Raw genomic sequence first — 24,847 nt, 5'->3', positions numbered from 1 at the left:
AATGGAGGCTGGATATTGCGAGGCCAGAATGGATATCCCCTCCCCATCATCCTCTCCTCTTCCAGTTTGATTTGTTGACCGTTTTCCACTCCTGACATCCTTTCTTCAATCAATGGACCTTACCATTGCAACCTTTAGCACACACACACACACACACACACACACACACACACACACACACACACACACACACACACACACACACACACACACACATAAAGTGATGTCAAGCCCCAGATGGTTCCAATTTCAGGGTTAAATGCACCGCTTCTTGCAATCTGACCCAATTAGCCCGAGATGGCTGGAAATGTCCCAGCTCGAGACGCGGTGGCAAAGAGGTAAAGGTTCAAAGGTGAGGTCCACGTGTGTGCGGTTGGGTTGGGGGGGGATGGTGAATGCCAACTGCCTGCCCATCGAGCAGCCAGCAGCAAACCTGCTCGCTGCTTGGGACATGTTCGGCACAGGTGAAAAGACAATACGTAAGCATCAGGTATCAGCTGTCCTGGTTAGCCATTGGAGTCGGAACTTGGCTCTTTCCTGATGGTTCCAAAAGGAAAAGAAAAAGAAAGAAATGGCACTGTAACCAGAACTCGACTGCTGGCCAGGCCGCTGAGAGCAGCTCGTTCTCAGATGGGATTAGGCTCATGTCACAAGGACGAGAAAACAATTAATGGATATCGAAAAGTATCGATTTCACTTAAGAATACAGTATTGATATATCAGTTGTAAAAGATGGCAGGCTTGAATGTGTTGTCATACTTAATAACAATTCACTGGATATCCCGATGTACCGTATCGCTTTCACTTGCAATCCAATACAAACACACAACCCTCAAGCATCTGAAGTATTTCATGATGGTTTGCTGCCAATAATAATAAGAAACAAAACAAAACAAAACAAGAAAAGAGGACATGCTATTGTAGTGTGAGGTACAGTTTTCACTTAGGATACTGTACTGCTATCCATACCTCAAATGTTGACATTCTAGCTTTCCCATGTTGTAAAAAAAGTTGGTTTTATGCCAATACATAATCACATTAGCGGTAGCGTTGGCAGAGTATCTTGCGAATGCCGTATCGTGAGGTTGACAGCTTTGTAAAAGGTCAAAGAGAGGAACAACACACAAGTACTCTATGCGCGCACACACACGCACACATGCACAGAGTCTGACAAACAACACATGCGGCTACAAGTTTGTCCTGTGCAAAACTGAAATTAGCGCTTGGAATGTTCACTTTGGGGAAAGGCGGGTCTGGGCGGGAACCGGAGTTGGCCCAGTAGAGGCCTCGTTAGAGATGAGTCGGGTTTTGCTAATTGGCTTAATCAGAAGCAGGCGTTGCTCGGGAGCAGACTGGTGAGGGCCACTGGGCGCCATTGAGGGCGCCATCGGCCCACGCGCACGCTCTCAGGCTACCTCGCTAGGGTCGCTAATCCTCACCGGTGTCTTGTTCATTCATTCATTCATCTTCCGAACCGCTTGATCCTCACTAGGGTCGCAGGGGGTGCTGGAGCCTATCCCAGCTTTTCTCCGGGCAGTAGGCGGGGGACACCCTGAATCGGTTGCCAGCCAATCGCAGGGCACACAGAGACGAACAACCATCCACGCTCACACTCATACCTAGGGACAATTTAGAGTGTTCAATCAGCCTGCCACGCATGTTTTTGGAATGTGGGAGGAAACCGGAGTACCCGGAGAAAACCCACGCAGGCCCGGGGAGAACATGCAAACTCCACACAGGGAGGCCGGAGCTGGAATCGAACCCGGTACCTCCGCACTGTGAAGCCGACGTGCTAACCACTGGTCTACCGGGCCGCCACAGGTGTCTTGTTGCAGGACATTATTCATCCAGGAAGACTTTCACTGGGATGTTTCCGTAGTTAATCATCTAGTTTCAAGCTTAACACCTCCTCGTGGTGTCACCCCCCTTTGCCTCTGTCTCACCAGAGGCAAAGTGTTACAGGTTGTACACTTAACTTGCTGTTCAACATAGGACGGATCGCGTTTCACACGCAGACTTTGTGTCAGGAAGGCTCGGGTAATTAGCCCCGGATTGATTTTCAGAGCTACAATGCACTCAGTGCGGCCCGCTTGTTCACATTCCCGCCGCCTCCATCTGTCTCTCATGTGGGATTCAAGCCCCTTCTACACAGCTTGTGAAAGGTGGCATTGTCCCAGCTGTTTAAATGGATTTAAAACCCTCGTGTGCCACCATTGAGGTAATATCAAGAACCCGTGGCACTATCTGTCCAGTGTATAAGGTACCGATGTTTGTTGAAGTTGACCCACAAATTAACTACCTTTCAACCTAGCATCAGGTGGAAGGTGGGACTTTAACACCCAAGACTGACTGCCGTGCTGCCTTTGTGCTAAAAGCAATTATCACTAGTGCTAATCTATCTGAATGTGCAAAGCCCCCCCCCCCCCGAAAAACAGACACAGGCTGGGAAATGCCATTTCACACAGTTGTGCACACAGTAAATACCTGCTCACGAGAGATGTGGGCGGAGCTTACCAAAGCATTACTTTGAATGCCTTTTTAACAGAGGAGCCAATTAAGGGACTCGCCCTTGATTATAAATTGCGATTAATTTATTTTTGCATTAGTCTGAAGTAAGAATAGCAAAATGAGATTATTTCCATAGGGGACAATAGTTTCATTGACATCAAGAGGTATGAAAAACCAAATCTTGAAAAAAACCCTGAAACTGTCGCCGCTGAGCAGTGTCACACTGCCCCCCTGTGGACGGGAGGGTAAGTCCCCTTTTGACATCCTAAAAAGTCCTTTCTTTTCCGCACGCCTTCTGAATCTTTTCCCTGAACAGCATCCATGAAGTGACCTGACGTAGCAAGGAGGTGAGTGACGCCCGAAGGGATTGCGGTGATGTCGGATGAGGCGGGGAGGGATTGAGACTCGCTCACGCGGTTTACTCCCGAGCAGCAGCAAGCTGTCATTGTGTATAATCTGCAAATTTCCTCAGATGACGCAAAGGCTGTGACTTTGCCTCTCCCATCATTGGCACATCCGTCCTCTTCATCTCCCGATGCCTCGTTCTTGTTGGACGGGAGACAGCTACGCTAAGCAGGTAAGCTTCCGGACTCCTCTTTGGCCTCACCTGTCGTCCTCTGCCGTCGTTCAACTTGGCCCATCTTTTTTTTTCTTTCTTTTTTTTTCCAGCCTTTGAATGTTAGTTGCGCTTTTTTCTTTGCAATTTGAAGTGATTTGCCAGGTTCCAAAGTTCACTAGTAGTTAACGTGGTAGAAAGGGGGCATTTAGTTTACCCAGTAGAAAATACGTTTCTGAGTGTTTGATGGAGTCAAAGTTTATGAGTGGTTTACCAATTATAAAATGAAGTTTACTAATACTAGATAAAAAGTTTCCTTCTCATTTACCCAATAAAAGGTGGAGGTTACAAATGGCCTACCAGGTACATGTGACATTTACTAGTGGTTTACGTGGCAGAAAGGGAGCATTTGCTGGTCGTTTTGATGGTAGATGGGAAGTTTACTAATGCTTTACCTGGTGACTAGTTGTTTCTCTAACATTTACCAGCAGTTTTCCAGGTAGAATTTAAAGTGTAGTCATAGTGTAACAGCCTAGGTAGAAGTTGAAGTTTAGTAGTTGATTAACAAGTAAAAGGCAAACTTTAACATCTAGAATGTGAAATCGACTCAGATTTTACCTGGTCAAAGTTGACATTTGTAAACTGTATGGGGGATCAAATTTACTAGTAGTTCACCAAGTGCAAGTTTATACTACTAGTATAATTTACCTGACATGCAAGGTTTACTAGTGTTTTATGTAGTAGGAGCTGAGGAGATTAGATCTGTGGAGTGGTTAACAAGGTCGCAGATGAAGTTACTCTTAGTTTACCTGATAGATTATAATGTTTGCAGTTAGTCCACAAGATAGTAAAATAGTTGACGCGTAGTTTACTTCATACAAGGTGAAGTTTATGAGTAGTTCACCCGGTAGAAGGTGATTATTCTTTCACCAGGCAAATTTAATTTGTAGTTTACACAGTCAAAGGTGAAGTTGACAAAATGCCTGCAATCTGCCCTCATTGCACATTTCCCCAATTGTGGTATAAACAAACTTTCTCTTATTTCATCACACTCGGGATTGAGGAGTTCTCAAGGCACCTGGTGGCCGAATGAGGAAAACGGGATTAATTGTGAAATGAGGTCCCGGTGTCCTTTGTGCGTGCATATGCTCGCGTGCATGCTTGAGGGGGTCAGCACAGCCAAAATAAAATGAAGAAAAGCGAAGGGAGGCTTTATTAATAGCCGATCTTTGCAAGGGTGACGAGAGCAGATGTGATTGAAAGGACTGTGCTTAAGGAGTTCAAACAACAGATTAATACACCCAGATTATCATCCTGGAGAAGGGAGGGAAAAGGCTACACCAACCCGCGCGCACACACACACAAACGCACACACGCACATGCAAACATACATACTCATATAGGTAGAGAAAGAGGTGTCAACGATCGCCATGATTCCAACAATTTGCACCATTCTCGTCAAATAATGTGTTGACTTCAATATACAAAACAAAAAAAATAACTTTCCCCAACACGTTTTACTTATTTTTACAGCTGATTACATTCAAGTTTGATGACATCAAATTCTACTTCCATTTGAAGAAAAAAATTGTCAGGTGTTATACTTTACTTTGTCTACCAAAGGCATAAATGCATCTTTGGCACTCATACTTGCTGTACCTAATGATGTGGACCGTGATTGCCAAAAAGTGAGACACAAAGCGATCATATAATAAGGATCAATGTACAAAGTGATACTTTTTGTGCAGCACTGTGTTTAAAGTCGACTGGGACATCTAAGCGCGTTTCGTATTACATCTTCCTCCAAGGAGGGAGGACGGCGGGGTGGTGCCGGGTTGAGGATTGGATTATATATCCATCCCTTTGCAAAGCTCACACCAAACAATCAACTGTTGCAAGTAATCCTTTGACACACACACACACACACACACACACACACACACACACACACACACACACACACACACATCCCTCCCCACTACTATTACGACACTAGTCCAATATGTATTTACACAATTCTCATTTGTTTTTCCATTCATGTGTGGAGCCGTCACCTGAGATGAACTTCTGACATTGTCACCCATCTTTGACGTAGCAGATTTCCATTGATTATTACGGTATGACATCATCAAAATACAAATGAGAATATATTGGGTGGGGGGCATGTTTGCATGTTTACATAAGGGATAAACCATGCTGATTAAACCATAAGAGTCTTGGCGGAGGTAACAAAACAATTCCGAATCCATGTGACAAGTCAAGATGGTGACAGTTGTTTGTTTAAAATGACTGATTGTTTTGTTTTGGGGTTTTTTTTTGGGGGGGGGGTTGTTTTATTATTCTTTCTTTTTTTTTTTTAGCACAACTGGAAGTATTGCTATTGTATATGTTTGCCACCAGTTGACTGAGTCGAGTTAAGTCGGTAGAAGCTACGAGTAGTCACAAGTATTTTACTGAATACAAGGTCGGAGTTACCTAGCTGAAACTAACCCGAAGATCGTGGAAATTACTACGACAGTCATTTACCTAGTAGATTATTTACTTTACTTAGAGTATACCCGGAAGATGGTAAAGTTTAACTTTTTATAAAATGCATCACGAGTGGCACCTTGCTCTGAGAAAGGGAAAATTTACGAGTGGGTTACCTGGGAGAATAGTTTGACTGGTAGAAGGCGAAATCAACCAATTATTTACCCGGCAAAAGGCCAAATTGACTCTTTGGAGTATGCGTTGCGAGTGGCGTCCTGCTCTGACGTCATCATCGTCGGTGGCTTGAGCTCGATTACAGTAATCAAAGACCGCTGTGGTGAGGGATTATCCTGTGCTGTCATCGGCCGTTGTCGCGGAAACGGTGGCGATTAAAAAAATGGTGTCCTAAGAACAACGCGTGCCAGCCTAGATTGGGATTGTGACGGTTGTCACGCGTGGCCCTCCCACTTGTCGCCATCATGCATGTGAATATGTTTCCGTCGATGGTTGTGATCTTGAGTGATCTTTTGAAACTTTTGGGGAAATTTTCTTACAACTTTTTGGGAGACAATTTGTTTTGTTTGGTTGACTCGTGGCTTACTTGGTGGGAGGTAAAGTTTGCTCGCAGTTTACCCAATAGAAGTGGTTTACCTGGTACAAGGTGAAGTTTATGCTTAGTCTACGACTGTTTTACCTGGTCAAAGGCCAAGTTTACTTTTGGTTTACCTGGTAGGAGGAAAGGTTTACTCATGTTTCACCGATGAGACGGTGATGTTTACTAGTCGTTTACCTGGTAAGAAGTAAAGTTTACCAGATAGAAGGTAAATTAAATCACTGGTTTTCCAGTAGAGGGTGAAGATTACTAATAGTAGACCCCTAACTACTTCTACGACTATCATATATGATTTTTACTCTCTTGAAATCTACCCCTCAATTCCAAAAAATTCCGAACCCGAGCCAAAAGCCCCAAAGACCCAGTTAGGCCCCCATCCTCCAGCCTCTCATTATTCAGTTTTTCATCCCCGGTCTTCTAGCTTGCTGTAGTCTGTAACATTATCCAGGTGTGTTCGCTCGACCCCGACCACTCGGATTTGGTCAGATCTTTCAGACAAAAGTGTTTACATCTTAAAAGTTCACTTCCAGATTTAATAATGCCACGCAAGTGTACTGAGTGACAGCACTAGTTTGGATTCCTACGTCTTCACTCGTCTACGATCTCGTTTCGTGTTTCATTGTCCCCGAAGCTCTCTCCGCAAACGTCTCTTTTAAGGGATTTCTCGGCAGCCCACCTGGCAGCTGAGGACAACCACCTGTTCAATCTCGGCGCTGACATCCAGGATTTACAGGAGGCTGCCCGGTCCGGCGGTACTCTGAACCCTCTGACCGCCTCGGCTCCTGTTTTTTTACTAGCCGTACTAAGCTGTAACGTGAGCCAACGAGCCCAGAGCTCTGCCCTGTTCTTCTGTTACTCTCTCATCCTCCGATCAGCATCTGTTTCCCGTGGTCCCATAAAGTGTAATTAAGTAGTTTTCGGGAAGAAAATGAGATAAAATAGGTGTGGGCTGGACCCTTTCTGGCTTCATGTAGAAACGGCTCTGGGGCGGCAAATAATCTGCCTCTTGGGGAAACGAAAAGATTGGCTGAACAGGTTGATGTCTTTAAACGTTGTCCTTTTAGATTAATCGTCAAAACCTAAACCCTCTAGATTGTCTTGATTCTCCTTTGGTTATCCAACATTAGGACAAGCTTTGACTTGTGTTGGAACAGTGAGTAAATGTTCTTTTTTACATTAAAAACATAATTCGCGTTTTACGTCAAACAATGGATCTCCAACAAGAGATCAACTTTTCATCTTTTATCTAAGAGTGTTTAGCAGCTCATGTTGGAACCCACCCAAAATGTGTTTTATGTTGCCCAGATATGTCCAATGACTGTGAAAGTTACTTTTTGGCACTATCGAGTAGAACCTTTACAGCTCTAAAATCACCAGAAAATTTTTAAAATCTTGTTTGAGCTCACCAATCATTAAACCACACATTGCTATCATCGACCAGCACGAAGCCGTCCCAAAATCATGTTCAAATGCAAGAAAATTACTAATTTAGCATATTCTCATTGATTGAAATGGTATAGGGCACGTCACCAGCGTCAGCCATCCGTGTCAGAGTCTGCACTCATGTACACTCCTCAACCAGATGCAATAAATAACACAGGTTGTACTGACTAAGCAGTTTAACAGACAGAAAGAGAATCCTGCATGCACATACCTTTGTGACTTTTAACAAAAAATGCTTATTCAGATGTACAGTAGGGGCGGCCCGGTAGTCCAGTGGTTAGCGTATCGACCTCGCAGTGCAGAGGTTGTGGGTTCAATTCCGGCCCTGGCCTTCCTGTGTGGAGTTTGCGTGTTCTGCCCGGGGCTGCGTGGGTTTTCTCCGGGTACTCCAGTTTCCTCCCACATTCCAAAAACATGCATGGCAAGCTGATTGAACACTCTAAATTGTGCCTAGGTGTGAGTGTGAGCACAGATGGTTGTTCGTCTCTGTGTGCCGTGCAATTGGCTGGCAACCGGTTCAGGGTGTCCCCCGCCTACTGCCCAAAGACGGCTGGGATAGGCTCCAGCACCCCCCGCTACCCTTGTGAGGATAAGGCGGATCAAATGACTTGTCTTAAAAAAAAAAGACTTTCAGTCTTGAGCAAGCAGAATGCTCACAGCTCCCGCAGTGTGGGAAGGGGCGCAGTTTTATAACACTTTTTAGACATTTGAGTGTTTAAGGTAGCTCATCGATATGTTCTCAAGCTGTTTTCATGGAATTGGTTCGTTAATAATGTGTAAAAATACCTGACGACGCGCTCTCTGTTTACTGGGCGGCACGAAGCCGAATATTTTCGCCTCTGTATCGAGTTCGCACACAGAGATTCTTACGGAAAAATGGGAAAACAGACAGTCGCTTTGATCAAGTCTGATCTTTCTCCCGTGCGACCTCTTCATAACCCTGGTGCCCGGCAAACAATATCACGGCGAAAAATGACATAAGGATCGAAAAGAGGATTTGTGAAGACTACATCAGTGGAGCACCCCCAACCCCCCCCCCCCCCCCCAACTCCTGTCCTGACCACACATTTCACGGGAGGATTACATGCCCGCCGTCCAATCTGGCCGGGGCATTCTCCGTCTCCGGGCGTCACGTCGAGGGGACGTCGAAGAATGAGCACTTGAGGTGGACAGGTAACGCTGATTTTGTGTCTGTGATTGTCCTGTCCGTTGGATTATAATCTGTTTGGATAGAGGGACGGTTGACGGTCTGACGTAGACTTGGCTGGTGGCGCCGCTCTCCAGATGTGTTTACATGAGGTAGTGGGAGTCGGAAATACAGACAGGGGACATGCATCCAATCTGAGCTTTTGTTGTGTTGTAGGCCATGAGAATGTTGGGAGGGTTCTGTAACAATCCTGCGTTGAACCACAGGAATTCAAATAAGATAAATAACAAAAAAATGCTGGCAGATGACAAATTCTATTGTGTGTGATGCTGTATATAGTAGGGGCGAGAATCGGGGGGCAGCACACAATGTGAGATTTGGACATTTTGCTACCAATACAGTAACAAAATCACGCTGACGTGATAATCAACATCCATCCATTACTTGAACCGCTTATCTTCACCCATTGGGAAGAAAAAATGTTTCACTCTTTCCAGGAAAATATGTTTAAACAGTCATTTTGTTTACTAAGCAGACATAAGAATTGAAACCAACAAATGCAAATGTACGTGTTTTTAGCACCATTACTTTTCATAATTTTCCAATTATCATGGTTTTAGCTGGAGAGTGAGTGACAATGAACTGCTTTTAGCACATTTGCATATTGTGCTTTTGTCACCCCACAATTGTTTTGTGGAAGCAAATTATCTATAATCGTCTGCATTCTGTTAGTCTTGAGTCTTTTTTTTCATATGCCCTGCCATGATAGACATGCCCACGAAATATTTCTCCTTTGGTGAAACGGGCATTGGGAAAAAAAAAATTCTACCCTTAGAAGTACAGTGCAGAAATTGCATTTTGTTTGAATGTGCCATAGTTAAAATATTGTGTGTTTACTCCATAGTTATTGATTGCCAAGCTGGTAATTTACACTATCAGTGGTTTTGTTGTTGTTACTGCATTTTCACAATTTGTAAATTCTTTAATAATATTATTATCTCTATTATCTCCCTTAGAAACATTTTAAACAGGTGACCGGCTGGGTGGGATTTTTCATTCAGCGTGCCACCAGCTTTCTATGTTAGCTTCTCCAAGGAGGGGACAACCAAAACGTTTTTGTGTGCTGTTGGTGACCATCTGGAGCTCCTTGGTAGGATATTATATTGCAGGATACTTTAGAGGAAGTGGTGTAGCTGCACTCTTAATCCAGCTGAGCTCATATCAAACAGCTTGAGGCTCAAAAAATGGAAAGACCGTACCCAAAGAATTCCCAAGTCTGCTATTTATTTCTTAGTTTTTGTGGTAGGTTTAGAGGATCAAGTTGTGGATGGTGTATGTATCTATGTCGTATGAATGCAGAATGTAAAATAGGTCAGTGTTTTCCCCAGCCTTTATTGAACCAAGGCACACGTTTCAAATGGGGAGAAAAAAAAATCACAGCACACCACTTCTCAAATATTTCTCAAAAAGTGGATATTTACAATATGCACCGAATAGTCATCCATTGGAAGAGCATTTACTCTTTCTGCCTGTGCATGTTGTTTGGAAAAAATACATATACATATTTTTATGGCGTAAATAGTTTTTCACCCAAATAAGTAACACTGGTTGGGAATCACTGCAATAGGGCACTTGGGATGCTTACTTGTGGGGTGCCACTGTTGAAGCTGGAGGAAAACGTGGGCCTTCCCCTCTCGACTACTAGTAGGCTGTTGCTGAGGAAGGCCTTCAATTTGGAAGCAGATGGAGTGTAGGTGCTGAACGGAGGAACTTGAAATACCATGTTGTGATTTCATGTTACAGATTATTGATTGATTGATTGCTTTTATTTGATTATGTGTCAAAATGGTCTCAGCTTTTAATAATCACAACGTTGACATCTTATTTTAGCCTACAAAACCAAATCAGTGGATTGTTTATAATGACGATATGTCGCAATGTTGATATTTTGTCCCACTCGCACTGAATATGCACTAAGGACTAGGGATTTTGGAGTAAGTTGCGATATGATATTGCGATATTTTGCAAGCGAGCAGTTACTCAAAACAGAACATTTCATAGTAAGCATGCAAATATCCAAATGTATTCAATAATTTCATACGAAACTGGAAATATACTGTAGGTCCGCTGTACAATATAGCCACTTGGCGACTTATTTGATGGTTGCCACTCACCTATACCAAGGTACAGTATGTCTCGTATGTGGCTGTACGCTTCGGATTTATCCTTGCCTCTGTGTCCACAGGCAGGATGACAAACCAGGCCGCAGTCAACCAGTCCAACGCCACCAAACCCAAGGCAGGAGATGAAAGTCGGCAGGATGACAGCACCAAGGTGGGCTTCAAAGACGCTGGCCACTGCAGCCGCAACACCCACAACCTCCTGCTGGGGCTCACTGTCATGGGTATGTATGCGTCGACGGCAGAATGTTAAGCAGTTACCTTGCTGCTTAGATTGAGAATTGATGCACCTCACTGAGATGTTGACAAACAAAGCCGTAGTCTGCCACAGTGGACCTGATATGTCACTTGAAAATAGGCCGAGGCCTCAAGTCGCACTGAAACGCGTCCTTGAGTAATTTGAGTACCTTAAGATACATTATCTTACCAAATAATATATGGACATCAATGCCTATACACTATTTTATTTTGAAGTTGTTCCTACCAGTGTATCGCGATGTAACTTGGCTCATCTTTCAGACTGTGTTTGAGGCGTTTATATTGGGGTCACAAACTTGCAACCAATGTCAACAACACAACATTGTTCTGAAATAATGTTCAATTGCTAATTAAGGGCACAAAAAAAAGACTTAATTACGAATGAGATCGTATACTAATAATGATAATAATAGTGTTATTGTATATTGCCGTGTCAGGTGTGGTGATGGGAGCAGTCTTGGGCATGCTGCTGCGCTACATGAGGGTGACGGACAGCTCGACCCTCATAATGGTCTCCTTCCCCGGAGAGATCCTCATGAGGATGCTCAAAATGCTCATCCTGCCCCTCATCATCTCCAGCCTCATCACAGGTCAGCTGGCGTTATGCTCCAAATCATAATACAGGGGTTTTCGTGGCCATAATTGAGGCATAAGTAGCAGCATTCGGATCACATGATATTGTACCAGAAATTTGAAAATGACATCGGCAATGATACTGTGAGGCTAGCGATACATTTACGCTCTCTCCTCTGTGGGAATGACATTGCATCTCTTCCAGCAGAGCTCACTGCTGCCTTGCACGTCATGACAAAACGTGGTACTACATCGAAACCGTGCAATTCAGACTTGACTGTATATTGTAAAATTCACTTCAAAATTGCTTAGAAATTAGCTATGTACTGCGGGAAGATGATATTACCACAATTGCAGTCCAATAATAAGTTTCCAAAATGAGGGGGGTGACGGCCACCTCCACATTTTACATGCAGGAAAAAAAATTGGAAATAATGAGATGTGTTTCAGGTCTGGCCGGTCTGGACGCTCGCTCCAGTGGTAGGATGGGCAGCAGAGCCATGGTGTACTACATGAGCACCACCATCATCGCCGCCATCCTTGGTGTCATCCTGGTGCTCAGCATCCACCCCGGCAACCCCAAGCTCAGGGGGGGCGCCGCCGTCTCCTCCCCACCGAAGAACCAGGAAGTCAGCAGTCTGGACGCCTTTCTTGACCTCATCCGCAACCTCTTCCCGGAGAACTTGGTGCAGGCGTGCTTCCAGCAGGTCACTTGGCTAATCTTTGTATGTTTCTTCACATTTTGGTGATGTTGACTGTAACTTGAGTCAAACCTGTGTGACTAAAGGTCCAGACCGTCTTGAAACAGGCAGCGGTGGCGGCCACAAATCAAACGGAACCAATCACAGTCAGCAGAAAGAAACTAGAATATAAATGGGGTATGAATGTTCTTGGTGAGTGCACAACTACCAATACCATTTCTACTACTAATACTGGCACTAATACTTTGTACTACTACTACTACTACTACCAGTATCCCTTCTGCTGCTACTGCTTTCACAAGCGCTACCTTCTTACCATTATCAGCACCACTTCTATGACTACTACTACAGTTACTACTTCGACCACTATAACAACTATTACTTCAGTTACTGCGACCACTGCTATTAATATTGCCACCACCACCTCTACCATTACATTACCATACTGGTAAAATCCCGTGGATAACACACACCCGTGTATCAAATGCACCCCCAAAATTACCCTCAAAAAAGCTGTGGTTTTTTTTAAATATATATATACTTTTGTGTAATACGGTCTCCTGATTCCCTGGTATATTTTATGATCAGAATGAATAAAATGAATGGATAAAGATTCAAAACATAGTATTGAAGTGAACAATGTTTTTAAATGCCCTGCTACTATGCTGGTTGGGATTCACTGGTCAAAAAAATGTGAACATGTCACACATTTGTTATTAAGTCCCCTGTATTTATTTTTCGATTTATTTATGTTCAGCTGAATCAGGATACAAAATTGTTGATATGATCTTTAGTTTCTAAAGTGTTTCTCGGCTGAATCCTTGTCTCTTCCAATGCCTCTCTTCTAAAGGCATTGATTATTTTTTTTAAACAATTTCTAATAATACATTTTAAATTGATTGATTGGGTTACTGTGTGTTGCTTCAGGGTTGATTGGATTCTTCATCACCTTTGGTATCTGCATGAGCAGGATGGGCGAGCGCGGCAAAGTCATGTGCGACTTCTTCAACATCCTCAACGAGATCATCATGACCATGGTGTCCATGATCATGTGGTCAGTCAGTGTCTTGCTTTCATCCTCTTCCTCTCGATGGACGAATCATTGCGATATTATTGGCATATGATGAAACGAGATTTTCTAAGAGTAAACCCAGGCTCCTCGCGATTGTTGATATGTGGCATGAAGGTTAGTTAACAAATAACTTAAACGCCCTACTCCTTCTAAGGCGCCATGTCAGTGGAGGAGTGGCTATCTTTGGCCACTGGCCGATATTTGGCCGGTTTGACGGTAAACTGTAGCATGTAAGATTCCACTAGAGGTCTGACAGGCAGGGAAAGCTTCTGGGTTTTAATGCCGGAGAAAGGAGAGTGGTACACTAAGTTTGGAAGCTTAGACTAATTCTAAGTTAACATCAGAATCTAACAATGGCTTTCTTGGGTCCTAATGTTAAGAGCAGACATTGGAAGCTAACTTTAGAATCTAAGGTTGACATTAACATTGAAAGGTAATGTTGGAAGCTAATTTCAGATGCATAATTCATTTCAGGAATCATAACCTGTTCAATTTTTTTCCTCGATTTTGACACGGATTGCTTTGTTAGAGACACCAGACAAGTTGGTAATTTTATAATTGGGGCTTTCCTAACACATTCAATATAAAGATAAGACCAAATTTCAAAAAAGAGAAAATCATCCAGTGAGCTTGACTTTATTCTAAACAGTATTTTGTTTTTCTTGTTGTCCCATTGCTAAACAGTGTGGAATTGATCAAAGCATCATTAAAAGCTTTGAAAACAAATGTTTCAATTAAAGTCAACGTTGAAATATAGAGTAATCTTGGGTTCATATTTTTACATCCGACTCCAGAGTCGGATGTAGCCTCACACAGCCTCGCCTGTCATAAATCACATTGCACAAATTGGCCTGTTATATATACTAGGTTAAAAAAAAATTACAAAAAGCTCAGTTTGATTATTTTGCCACATTGTTCATCCTGACGCCACTTTTGCCACACGTTTCTGTTTTTACTCACTTGGGTCAGCGTCTGCTTTATTTTGACATGCTAGAGATAGCGCACATGGCGGCTGCTGACAGTGACGGAGAAGGAAAGGAAGAACTCATACACTGGGTGCACTGTGGGAACCCGGCATCAACGGGCGGGGAGACAAAGGGGGGCGGGTGGGGGGGGGGGTGCGTCGGTGTGAAGGACATGGACAGATGGGATCCTGGACTCTGTGGTATGCACACATGCTCGGGGAGTACCGTACGAACAATGTTGACTTCTCCCCTGGGGGACGTCGCGGAACATCTCCACAATGTAACCATCTAGCAGAGGCGGCAGAACTACTCACACCCTGCACTTAAGTAGAATTACAGATAGGTCTCTACTTGTGTGTGTATGGGGGGGGGGGGGGGCCTTCTGGTAAAAGCAGAAGTATTGATTCAACGTCTTGACTTAAATACAAGTAAAAAAAATAATAATAATAATAATAATGTCCAGATGTTGAAATGTAAGAAAAATGAACCTTTACCTGTTCAAATGCCAGGTTTTTGTGATGTAAAAAGAGTCTCTATAATACAGTAATATTATTTTCAAAACTTCTTCCGCCATTAATGTGACCGCTAACCTGTACAACCTAAAGAAAAAAAATTTTGAGAGCACAAATCCGCAAATAATCGACGCCCGCCACAAAGGATTTAGAATTGCCTGTAGATGTCACAAAGCCGGCGGCAAAACACTGCATGAAGTGTCTCAACTTACTTCCTTCGCACCAAGATCGCAGAAAATGGTGATTAACGGAGAATATGTTCCCTAACACTATCTGCAAATAAGTGAATCTGCAAGTAGTGAATCACTTTGTGATGGAATGACTTTAACGACTAAGTCAAGGTACTGCTGTGCTTTTTTACTCACCACCGCAATTCAGCAGTAACATCAGAGCAACAGAATGAAGACCGCGTGGAGAGGCTCAACTACGGTGGGCGGTGTCGAAAAAACACTGTCCATATGCAGCTGGTCACCAGAGGAAACATGCATGTTTGCATCACTCGCTCTGTGTAAACACATTAGCCAGCAGCTAAACACAGAGGCCAGTGTATACAAAAGCTCACATTCTACGAGGAAGACATCCATCAGCACGTGCACGGCACGCTTCGGAAAAACAACTGCCACTGGACGCCAACGTCGGAATGCAGCTGACCTCTCCGGAGTGACGTTGCCGCAGTGAAGAAGCAGCTGGACAGGAATCTGAGCTGCCCGTTGAAATGAAGCCATGCCATGTTGAATACAAACATTTTTTTCCGACCAGAATGGAGAGCGTACACTTCCGTCAAGGCTCAACAGGCAATCTGATAAATGCCACTTTAGATCTGTTAGTTGGCAGATGGCTGTCACAACTTCGTATGCTGCATCTGGTGGGGTATTGCCTCACTTGGCCCCAATGCAAGTGGACTGTAACAACAAAAAGTAAACTCCCAAATGAATGTAAAGTAGGTAGACTGTTGCACTCCAGTCCTGTAAGTGGTGACATTAAAATATCAATGGCGTTCGCAGATTCTGTCTCTTATGATTTGTACTAGAACGTAGATCACACGGTGAATGAGGCTATTACAGTTCTGTTTGTGGCATCGTGAAAAGAAGAATACCATTTACAGCACAGACGTGAGTGCCATCCCAACTTCCGCCAAGGCCCAAGGGACTGACCGCAAACATTTTTGCAGGTATTCCCCAGTGGGCATCGCCTCATTGATCGCGGGCAAGATCGCGGCCATCGGGAACCTGGAGTTGGTGGCACGGCAGCTGGGCATGTACATGGTGACCGTCATGGTGGGCCTAATGATACACGGGGGCCTCATCCTACCCGCCATCTTCTTCGGCATCACCCGCAAGAGCCCCTTCACCTTCTACTCAGGCATCTTCCAGGCGTGGATCACCGCATTGGGCACGGCCAGTAGGTGAGAAGGATGCGTTAAAAGCATTTTTAGATCAGCTACAGAAATAAATGCAATTGAAAAAAACATAGAAGCAGTGTATGCGTATAAGGCGACATGGTGGTCGACTGGTTAGCATGTAGGTCCCACAGTGGGCAGGTGCAGAGTTCGATTCCGGCTCCGGCCTTCCTGTGTGGAATTGCATGTTATTGTTCGTCTTTGTGTGCCTGCGATTGGCTGGCAACCGGTTCAGGGTGTCCTCCACCTACTGCCCGAAGACAACTGGGATAGGCTCCGGCACGCCTGCGACCCTTGTGAGGATAAGCGGATTTAAAAAATGGATGTATGCATATGTGACAAATCATTCATTTTGTTTATTGTTTATACATTATGCAAATGTGTGAACTACAGTATTTGTGTTTATTTTTTATATTTATAATATTACTTAAATCAGCTAAATAATTCTTCAATGCCATAACTGAATTCATATATGTAAGCTTATTTTGATAATGCAATTCTATTTTTTTACTTAATTATCAATAATTATTGGAATTTTGATATTTAATTATTGATGCAGATTATTTTTATAATTTGATTAATTTTTTGATGCAATTAATTATTTGGTGGATCAATTCTAAATGATTTTTTTTTATGTATAAGCTATTCTTTATGTACCGTACATTAGAATCAAATAATTCGGTAGTTAACTACAGTATATTAATTCTTAATTCAAGTCAAGTCAAATGTATTTATATAGCCCTGAATCACGGAAAATTTCAAAGGGCTTCACATGCCCACGGTTGTCAAACATTAACAATATCCCCTGATCTTTAGTATACAGTATATTATATACAAAAAAGTTCATAGTTTGACTTTTTTATGCACCGCAATGACAGATTACGTGGTCCATCTTTGTGTTTTCAAACACCGACATGGCTCTTGAAGCCCAAAAGTTTTGCCGTCCGAGGAACAACAAACAAAGCAAAATCCAGTCGCTCCAAATGCCAAGCAACTGTTATTTTGCCGCATGACTTGAATCCAAATGGGAAATCCTATCAAGATTTCTTTCCTCTAATGATATTACGAGCCCAGCTTAGCTCCACCCGGGAATCAAATTCCTCTAATACACGCGCCTGATGGCCAGCGTGGCTCTGACCAGCTTTCCGGAGGAGGCTCGCTTCTGTTCACTTTTTTCGCATTATTTGGTCTCCATCCCAACCGCCCCCACTTCTGTCCTCGCCTCCGCAAATCACCACCTGTCTGCCTATTTTGTGTCAATGTTCAGCGCTGGGACTTTACCGGTGACCTTCCGCTGCCTGGAGGAAAACCTGAAGATCGACAAGCGCGTGACCCGCTTCGTGCTGCCCATCGGCGCCACCATCAACATGGATGGCACGGCGCTCTATGAGGCCGTGGCGGCCATCTTCATCGCGCAGATGAATGACATCACGCTGGATGGTGGCCAGATTGTTACCGTGAGGTCAGGCTAAATAAAAACCCCACACACCATTATTATAAAGTGATTAATCTGTCCATTTTTTTCTTTGGATGACTTGGTGAATCAGCTTTTTTTTTAAATCACCTTTTCCATTCCTTTATTGTAAATAAACAGGACATTATTCTAAAATGCCATACAGACATTTTATGATTCAGTTCCTGGTCTGGTCTGCAACACTGTGCAGTGTTGAAGAAAATGGGGAGGGGACGCGACCCTGCACACAGGCTGGCCTCTATTTGGGTACAGGCTGCAAAGTCAAAGCTGTAGGTGATCGTTTTTGTAATCGGAAATGAAAGGCATTGATCAACATATATTGACTATTATTAATAAATGATGCTTTTTGTTTGGTTTATAATTTATAATGCAATGAATGAAAACAACTAAGAGCACACCACCCTGAAAGGCTTTTCTCAAACTGAAAGGCTTTTCATTCACTTGTGGATGCTCTTAATGGGGCACGCCAACTCGGTCGTGGAACATCTTTGATTTATATTAAAAAAGTTCAAAACAAAGTTAGAGCCATAATGCTATAACCTCCCTGGCAGATGTAATACATTTTGAAGTACTGTACTCTGTGACAAATTCAATTATCCAACGTTTTTCTTCTTGTTTTCCTCAGGATCCTAGCAGCGCTCTTTGGATGCTTTGTGTGTGTGTTTGTGTGTGTGTTTCCCATTTGTGCATAATCGATTCCTGTCGGAGGTTTTGTCTGTTCCAGCAGACTTGCACTTGCTGACGAGCATTTCTTCCCTGCGTGCGCTTTGTTGTCTGTGGTTTGCCGGCCTCGCATCGTGTAATAATACCAACATTTTACTGGTTGCCGCATCTGTCTGCAGTTAAGTGGCTTTTTTAAACCAGCCCGCTTTCATGTCGCTAAAGTTCAAATCCCTACTATGGAGCTAGGTCACATTGACTCACAAGACATTTGGAGGAAGTGCAACTAGTCCGCGTTGTCAGGTTTGATGTGGAGATGAACACGTGACCAGTCAACTTGTTCATTCCTCACAGTGATGGCAAACATTTGTCACAAGCGCTCTGACAAATGGGTCCCAGTGTGCAAGTATTTGATCAATGACAGCTTGAACGCCAGAGTCTAACTTCGAAATATTGAATCGTCTCTTGTGGCCAAGAGATGGTCGTAAAAATGTTGCACATCGTCTTCACAGATGTATAACGTTGATGTCCACAAAAGTTCAACAGACAGTGAAGAAAGAAACTAGATGGTAAAATTGCCCGAAACATCCAAAATCAAGCTGTTTTCTCTGCTTTTGAATGCTGTGTGCAGGTCTGTTAAATGCACTGAAACCGCCCCACTCAACTGTCAATCAAATAACATCCAGTGTATATACAGATAATATTCCCAAAAATTGATACTACCTCAGCTAGCATCTTTCATAAGCTGTTCCACGCCACGACAAGTGTTTCAAAAGCAGGATCGCCAGCGCTAAGTCCACATATTGGCTGTCACCTTGGACTATCCATCCATCCATCCAATTTCCGAACCGCTTGATCCTCACTAGGGTCGCGGGGGGTGCAGGAGCCTATCCCAGCCATCTCCGGGCAGTAGGCGGGGGACACCCTGAATCAGTTGCCAGCCAATCGCAGGGCACACAGAGACCAACAACCATCCACGCCCACACTCACACCTAGGGACAATTTAGAGCGTCCAATCAGCCTGACATGCATGTTTTTGGAATGTGGGAGGAAACCGGAGCACCCGGAGAAAACCCACGCAGGCCCGGGGAGAACATGCAAACTCCACACAGGGAGGCCGGAGCTGGAATCGAACCCGGTACCTCTGCACTGTGAAGCAGACGTGCTAACCACTGGCCTACCAGGCCGCACCTTGGACTATTTACTACTTATTTATTATTTAGTTAGTTCTGTTAACTCGCTCTTCTACCTTCTTTCCGTGACCTGCCTACACTCGTGGCCGACAACAAGGCTCTCTACAGCGACCACAGCATAGCTAGCTAGCTAACTAACCACTTAGGCCCCTGAAGTTCTTATAATGGAGGAGGAGCGGCTCGTGCTGGACCCCGAGTGCGTCACTGGGCCCCGTTTTAGCCACACCCCAATCAGGGAAATTTTCAGCAATAATCTTCAAACATGTATAATGTACCATCTCTAAAAACTAACTTCTGATTTCACTTGGCAAGGTCTTTAATTTTGAAATCCCTTGTTCTCACTCCCTCGTTTATGAGTTAACTTTAAGACACTTCCTCAGCTCAAGGAAAGTGTCCCGAAACAAACTGCCCAAAAGGATAGTCACTTCCAAAATGAACCGTATTCAGAGAGTTGCTCTGGTCCAAAAACACATTGGTCCTACAAAGATTCCTAGTTCAGGGATGATGGGAATCTGTAAATGCCACTTCCACCCGACAATGCAGCATGATGAAAAAAATGAAACTTGCCCTCTTCTTGTAGCGAAGTATCATACAAGTCAGTCTCCTTCCAGAATGGGCTGAAGAAACAATTCCAAATGCATGGTCGTCGACAAAGTTGTTGGCTACATGTCCTTGATACGGTTGTCCTTTCTCATGGCAGCATGACGGCCACGCTGGCCAGCGTGGGAGCAGCCAGCATTCCGAGTGCCGGATTGGTCACCATGCTGTTGATCCTGACGGCCGTGGGCCTTCCCACCCAGGACATCAGTCTGCTCATCGCCGTCGACTGGCTACTGTGAGTCAAAAGGCATTTAGCGGCTTGGTGTCATTCACACGGGGGAAACCGTTTGTCCACTCAGCAGAGGTGGAAGATTCAAGTCACAGCCATGATTCAAATCACTGAATTTAGATTTGCGACTGACTCAGCTAAAACTCATGAAAATCTCAAATTGACTTTGACTTGTTGTTGGTGAGACTTGACTTGCCAAGTCGTGAAACTCGATAATTAGCAATGTGACAACTATGATGTCGAACTTCTGACTTGATTTTTTTTTCCACAATAACTCGGGCCTTGAAGATTAGGACTTCCGGCTTTGGATCCAACCAGCAACCGCCGGATTTGTAGAAGACCTCTCTCGTACAGATCGGCATGGTCCTTTTGTTACCATTTGCTATTTAAACACGCTGGCGATTGGTTGTTCATTGGGGCACGTGGAGTGGACGAAGCGAGATTAGATGACTTGATTTATGATTTGCCTAATCCAAGTAAAAACTTGATTTGAAAAATTGAGGGAGGGACTCGACCTTTTTGCCATGGTAACTTGGGGCGGACATTTTGCAGGTTAAGATTTGAGACTTATGACTCACTCCCTCTCCCACTCAGCGACCGGATGCGCACCTCCATCAACGTTGTGGGCGACTCGTTCGGGGCCGGTATCGTGGACCACTTGTCCAAAGTGGAGCTCCAGGAAATAGATGCGGCCGAAATGCAAATTCTCCCGGTGGAGGAGGAATTGGATTTCATCCCGCCACCGCCCATCCTCACCGAGATGGACCTTGTGGACCCGCTCAAGCCGCCCGAGCTTCCCCCCCGTTCGCCCCGCCCTCCCAAGCAAAACCACCACGGCCACGTCCTATCCCAGTCCCACTCGATCACCTATTCTCCATCCCGTTCTATCCGTTCCCCGTCTCCGCGCTCTATCCGCTCGCCTTCCCCGCGTTCCGTGTGCTCCCACTCTCCTCGGCCTTTCCGCGCCCACTCGCCTCGCCTCCTCTGCAGGACGGAGCCGGGCTACTGCGCCCTGCCCAGCCACGACAACCAGGTACCATCATGCTTTATCCTCCACGTGTAGGTTCAATGTCATTTTACGTAGCCTTGGAGAAATTGCACTCTATGCAAGTTATGGAGTTAAATTTTGGTTTAGGTCGGTGAATTGGTTGGTAAGTATTGAATTCAATAAGTAGGTAGACTGGTAGCTGGGTATAGGGATGATGGTAAATTGTTGGTTGGGTAGTTAAGTAGATTGGTAGGTATGTCGAAGGGAGGTTAGGTAGTCAGATAGGTGGGTAGGTAGTTTGCTCAATTAGTAGCTAGGTATCTAGCAGTCAGATAGATGCTCGTTTATTAAGGTAGGTAGATTGTTTGGTAGGTAGATTAGTTAGGATACATAGATAGGTTGGTACTGGGTACGTACGTCGCTAGGTGAACGGCAAGTCAATTGTTGGTATGTAGGATGGATAGATACAGCAGATATGGGTAGATTGTTGGGTAGTTTGAAAGATGGGTAGGCACTTGGGTAGATTGATAGGTGGGTACAACGTATTGATATACTGGACAGGTAGGAAGGATGTGTACCCATGCAGCAAGCTGGATGGGTAAGAAGGTAGTTTAGGAGGGTAGGTATGTAAGAACAGTAGGTAGATAGATTGACGAATGGGTTGAAAGGTGCTGTAGTTACCTTTACTTAGTTTGTATGCTGTGTAGGTAGGTTGGTAGGTAGATAAATGGGGCAAATGGCAGATAGATACGTGGGTGGGTGTCTAGATGGAGACTGATGGGAGTGTAGTTTGATGGAAGATAAATTGTATTTTCAATGGTCGTTTCAATATTCTTAGATAGGTAGCTGGAGCGAGTCGTCAGCAGGTGGTTGCACATATACAGTAAAGAAGTACACAGCTAGAGAGATAGAAAGCAAAAGTGTGAAGTAAGGGTTCAAACACTTAACGTCATAACTTGCCTGGAATGACGTGTTTGTGGTCCCCTAGCTCCCCGCCCTGTCTCGCTGCTACCGGGACCGGGACCGCCTGTACCGAGAGAGCGAGACGGAGGAGGAAGAGGAGCGAGAACGGGAGCGCATTCTGGGCGAACCCAGCGACGGCGAGGAGAGCGACGACACCGCGTACGACCGGCGGCACGCCATCCAACCGTGTGACCTACCATGAAACTAACTTGGTTCAACTCATGTTACAATCAAAACACTTCCCAATTGATGCTAAAATTATTAAATTAATTTATCTCTCACCGTCTTGGATTAGTCATTTTCAAATCAAACCATTCCGCCGTGAAAGGCGTGTTTCCACCAGGCAGCCGCGTTTGGTGCAGTCGGGGAGAAGTTCAATTTACTGTACCACTGCCTGAGACCACTTTTGATTCTCCTTCATTGGTGGAATTGCAGCACATTCTCAGTCGATTCCACCACGTCGTCCTCATTTCGACCAACTAGCACTGTTTGGTCCAGTATGGTACAGCATGCAGAACAGTTGCCCATGCTGTACCACTTCTGGCACCCTGACCAAGATCACGTCACCACTGCCAAATTTTCCAAGTCGTCTTTGTTTCCTCGTTTGGCCCAGTTGAGGCAGAGGAAAGTTTGTCCATACCGCACCACTTCCTCCAATTTTATGACATGTTCAAGTCCTTCCATTTATCATCACTTTGCAGTTTTTCTTACTGCTTTCCTTGTGTTTAATGACACACTGTTGCCGAAAAAAATACGAGCCGCACCGTTTTTTGGTGTTGTTTTGACTTTTAGTCTAGTTTTATCTTGTTGGAACGTACACCTCCCACGTCCTGACTTTGCTTGAATGCCATTCTTTTTCTTTCGATGCGGCAGGTCTTGTGTGTTTGTCTGTGTGCCTGCATGCGTGAATGTGTGTGCGTGTGTGTATACAATAAAACGCCCTCAAAAGTTCCTTTAAGAGTAGCATTTTCTTCTTGCCTTCTGTGGGTGGATTTGCCATGGGAAAGGGGTCACACGTCACAGTTAAAGATGTAAAAAAAATAAATAAATCACAAAGAAATTACTGGACCAACACACACGCATACAAGCATGCATACCATTGATGGAACAAAGATACACGTATCAACACACTTAATCCTCTCAAAGAAGATGGAGGGATGGTAGATGGGGAGCGGCAGATGGCCAGAAAGACGTCAATCCTTCTCATTCTTCCCAGACAGCATAAGAGCGATGGATGATTGCGTTGCAGCCCTGGCGTGTGTGTGTGTGTGTGTGCGCACATATTTTTATTTGTTTGCGTGTATGTTGTCGACTGAGGTGGATGTGAACGTTTGACGACGTTCTGACGCATGTTATTCAACTTTGGCACAGCGGCGCGCTAATCTGGCAGGGGGCATGTCACCGTGACGCTACACAACAGGAAGTGACACACAAAAGTGGGGTCTGTGTTTGGATCAGTGTTTTTGAAGCATTTGGTTTGTACAGTGGTTAGGTTCAGATCGGATAGGTCGGGATATACGATTAGTCAGTCAATAGATAGGTGAGTGAATACTGTAGATGGGTGGGTTGATAGGTAGATGGGCAGCTTGGTAGGTAGATGCAATTGATGAGTTGGGGGAAAGGAACAGTATGTCACCTGCTAGGTAGGTATGTTGGAGGTAGTTAGCGAGATAATTATGTAGAACAGAAGGTGGGTTCATTGATGGCTATCTCGGTATGTTAGTTGATTGTTGGGTAGGTAGCTAAAAGAGTATGTACTGTAGATAAGTAAATGGACGGTTAGGTAGGTTGTTGATTTGTCCATAGATCGCAGGTAGTAGATTGTTCGGGTATTTTTTGAAGGGTGGTTGCTGCATAGATGGGTGTGTAGATCGGTTGAAAGATATTTAGGCAGGCAGATTGATAGATGGGTTGGTATTTCAGTCAATAGGTATGTAGGTAGATACGTTGGTAGGTAGGGCGGTGGTAGGTGAGTAGATGGGTAGGTAGGGAGATAGATGGGTATGTACGCAAGTGGGTTGTTGAATTGAAAGTCACGGAGTGACTTGCAGCAAGCTGGATGGGTAAGAAGGTAGTTTAGGAGGGTAGGTATGTAAGAACAGTAGGTAGATAGATTGACGAATGGGTTGAAAGGTGCTGTAGTTACCTTTACTTAGTTTGTATGCTGTGTAGGTAGGTTGGTAGGTAGATAAATGGGGCAAATGGCAGATAGATACGTGGGTGGGTGTCTAGATGGAGACTGATGGGAGTGTAGTTTGATGGAAGATAAATTGTATTTTCAATGGTCGTTGTTTTTTTTTTTTTAGGTAGGTAGAGTTTTGTGGCTGGATAGGTAGGTATATAC

The 24,847-nt window shown here is 44.3% G+C and overlaps 1 protein-coding gene across 2 annotated transcripts; it reads left to right on the top strand.

The window, feature by feature from the left end:
* The first annotated feature begins 2,912 nt into the window (after nucleotides 1-2,912).
* Nucleotides 2,913-23,454, top strand: slc1a9 (solute carrier family 1 member 9). Of its 2 annotated transcripts, none has more exons than XM_086132663.1 (11): nucleotides 2,913-3,085; nucleotides 10,982-11,140; nucleotides 11,612-11,764; nucleotides 12,198-12,454; nucleotides 12,535-12,640; nucleotides 13,376-13,502; nucleotides 16,169-16,402; nucleotides 17,664-17,858; nucleotides 20,424-20,558; nucleotides 21,147-21,585; nucleotides 22,529-23,454. In XM_086132663.1, exons 2-11 carry the CDS (start codon nucleotides 10,987-10,989, stop codon nucleotides 22,703-22,705), a joined length of 1,977 nt encoding a protein of 658 aa, XP_085988789.1. In that variant the 5' UTR covers nucleotides 2,913-3,085; nucleotides 10,982-10,986; the 3' UTR covers nucleotides 22,706-23,454. The 2 variants fall into 2 exon arrangements, with proteins under 2 accessions (XP_085988789.1, XP_085988790.1); XM_086132664.1 differs by lacking the exon at nucleotides 2,913-3,085 and adding an exon at nucleotides 8,634-8,762.
* The last annotated feature ends 1,393 nt before the right edge of the window (nucleotides 23,455-24,847 follow it).

The sequence above is a fragment of the Hippocampus guttulatus genome, chromosome 16 (genome assembly GCF_054856545.1).
Source record: "Hippocampus guttulatus isolate MCC_2025c chromosome 16, RoL_Hgut_1.0, whole genome shotgun sequence".
Lineage (NCBI taxonomy): Eukaryota > Metazoa > Chordata > Actinopteri > Syngnathiformes > Syngnathidae > Hippocampus > Hippocampus guttulatus.
This window is presented reverse-complemented; position numbering and strand designations above follow the sequence as displayed.

Bases quoted from the DNA above. Each gene is read 5' to 3' on its own strand.
- slc1a9 (XM_086132663.1), top strand. From the start codon at position 10,987: ATGACAAACCAGGCCGCAGTCAACCAGTCCAACGCCACCAAACCCAAG. The intron at 11,765-12,197 runs GTCAGCTGGCGT...GATGTGTTTCAG, and splicing joins CATCTCCAGCCTCATCACAG to GTCTGGCCGGTCTGGACGCT. The intron at 13,503-16,168 runs GTCAGTCAGTGT...ACATTTTTGCAG, and splicing joins ATGGTGTCCATGATCATGTG to GTATTCCCCAGTGGGCATCG.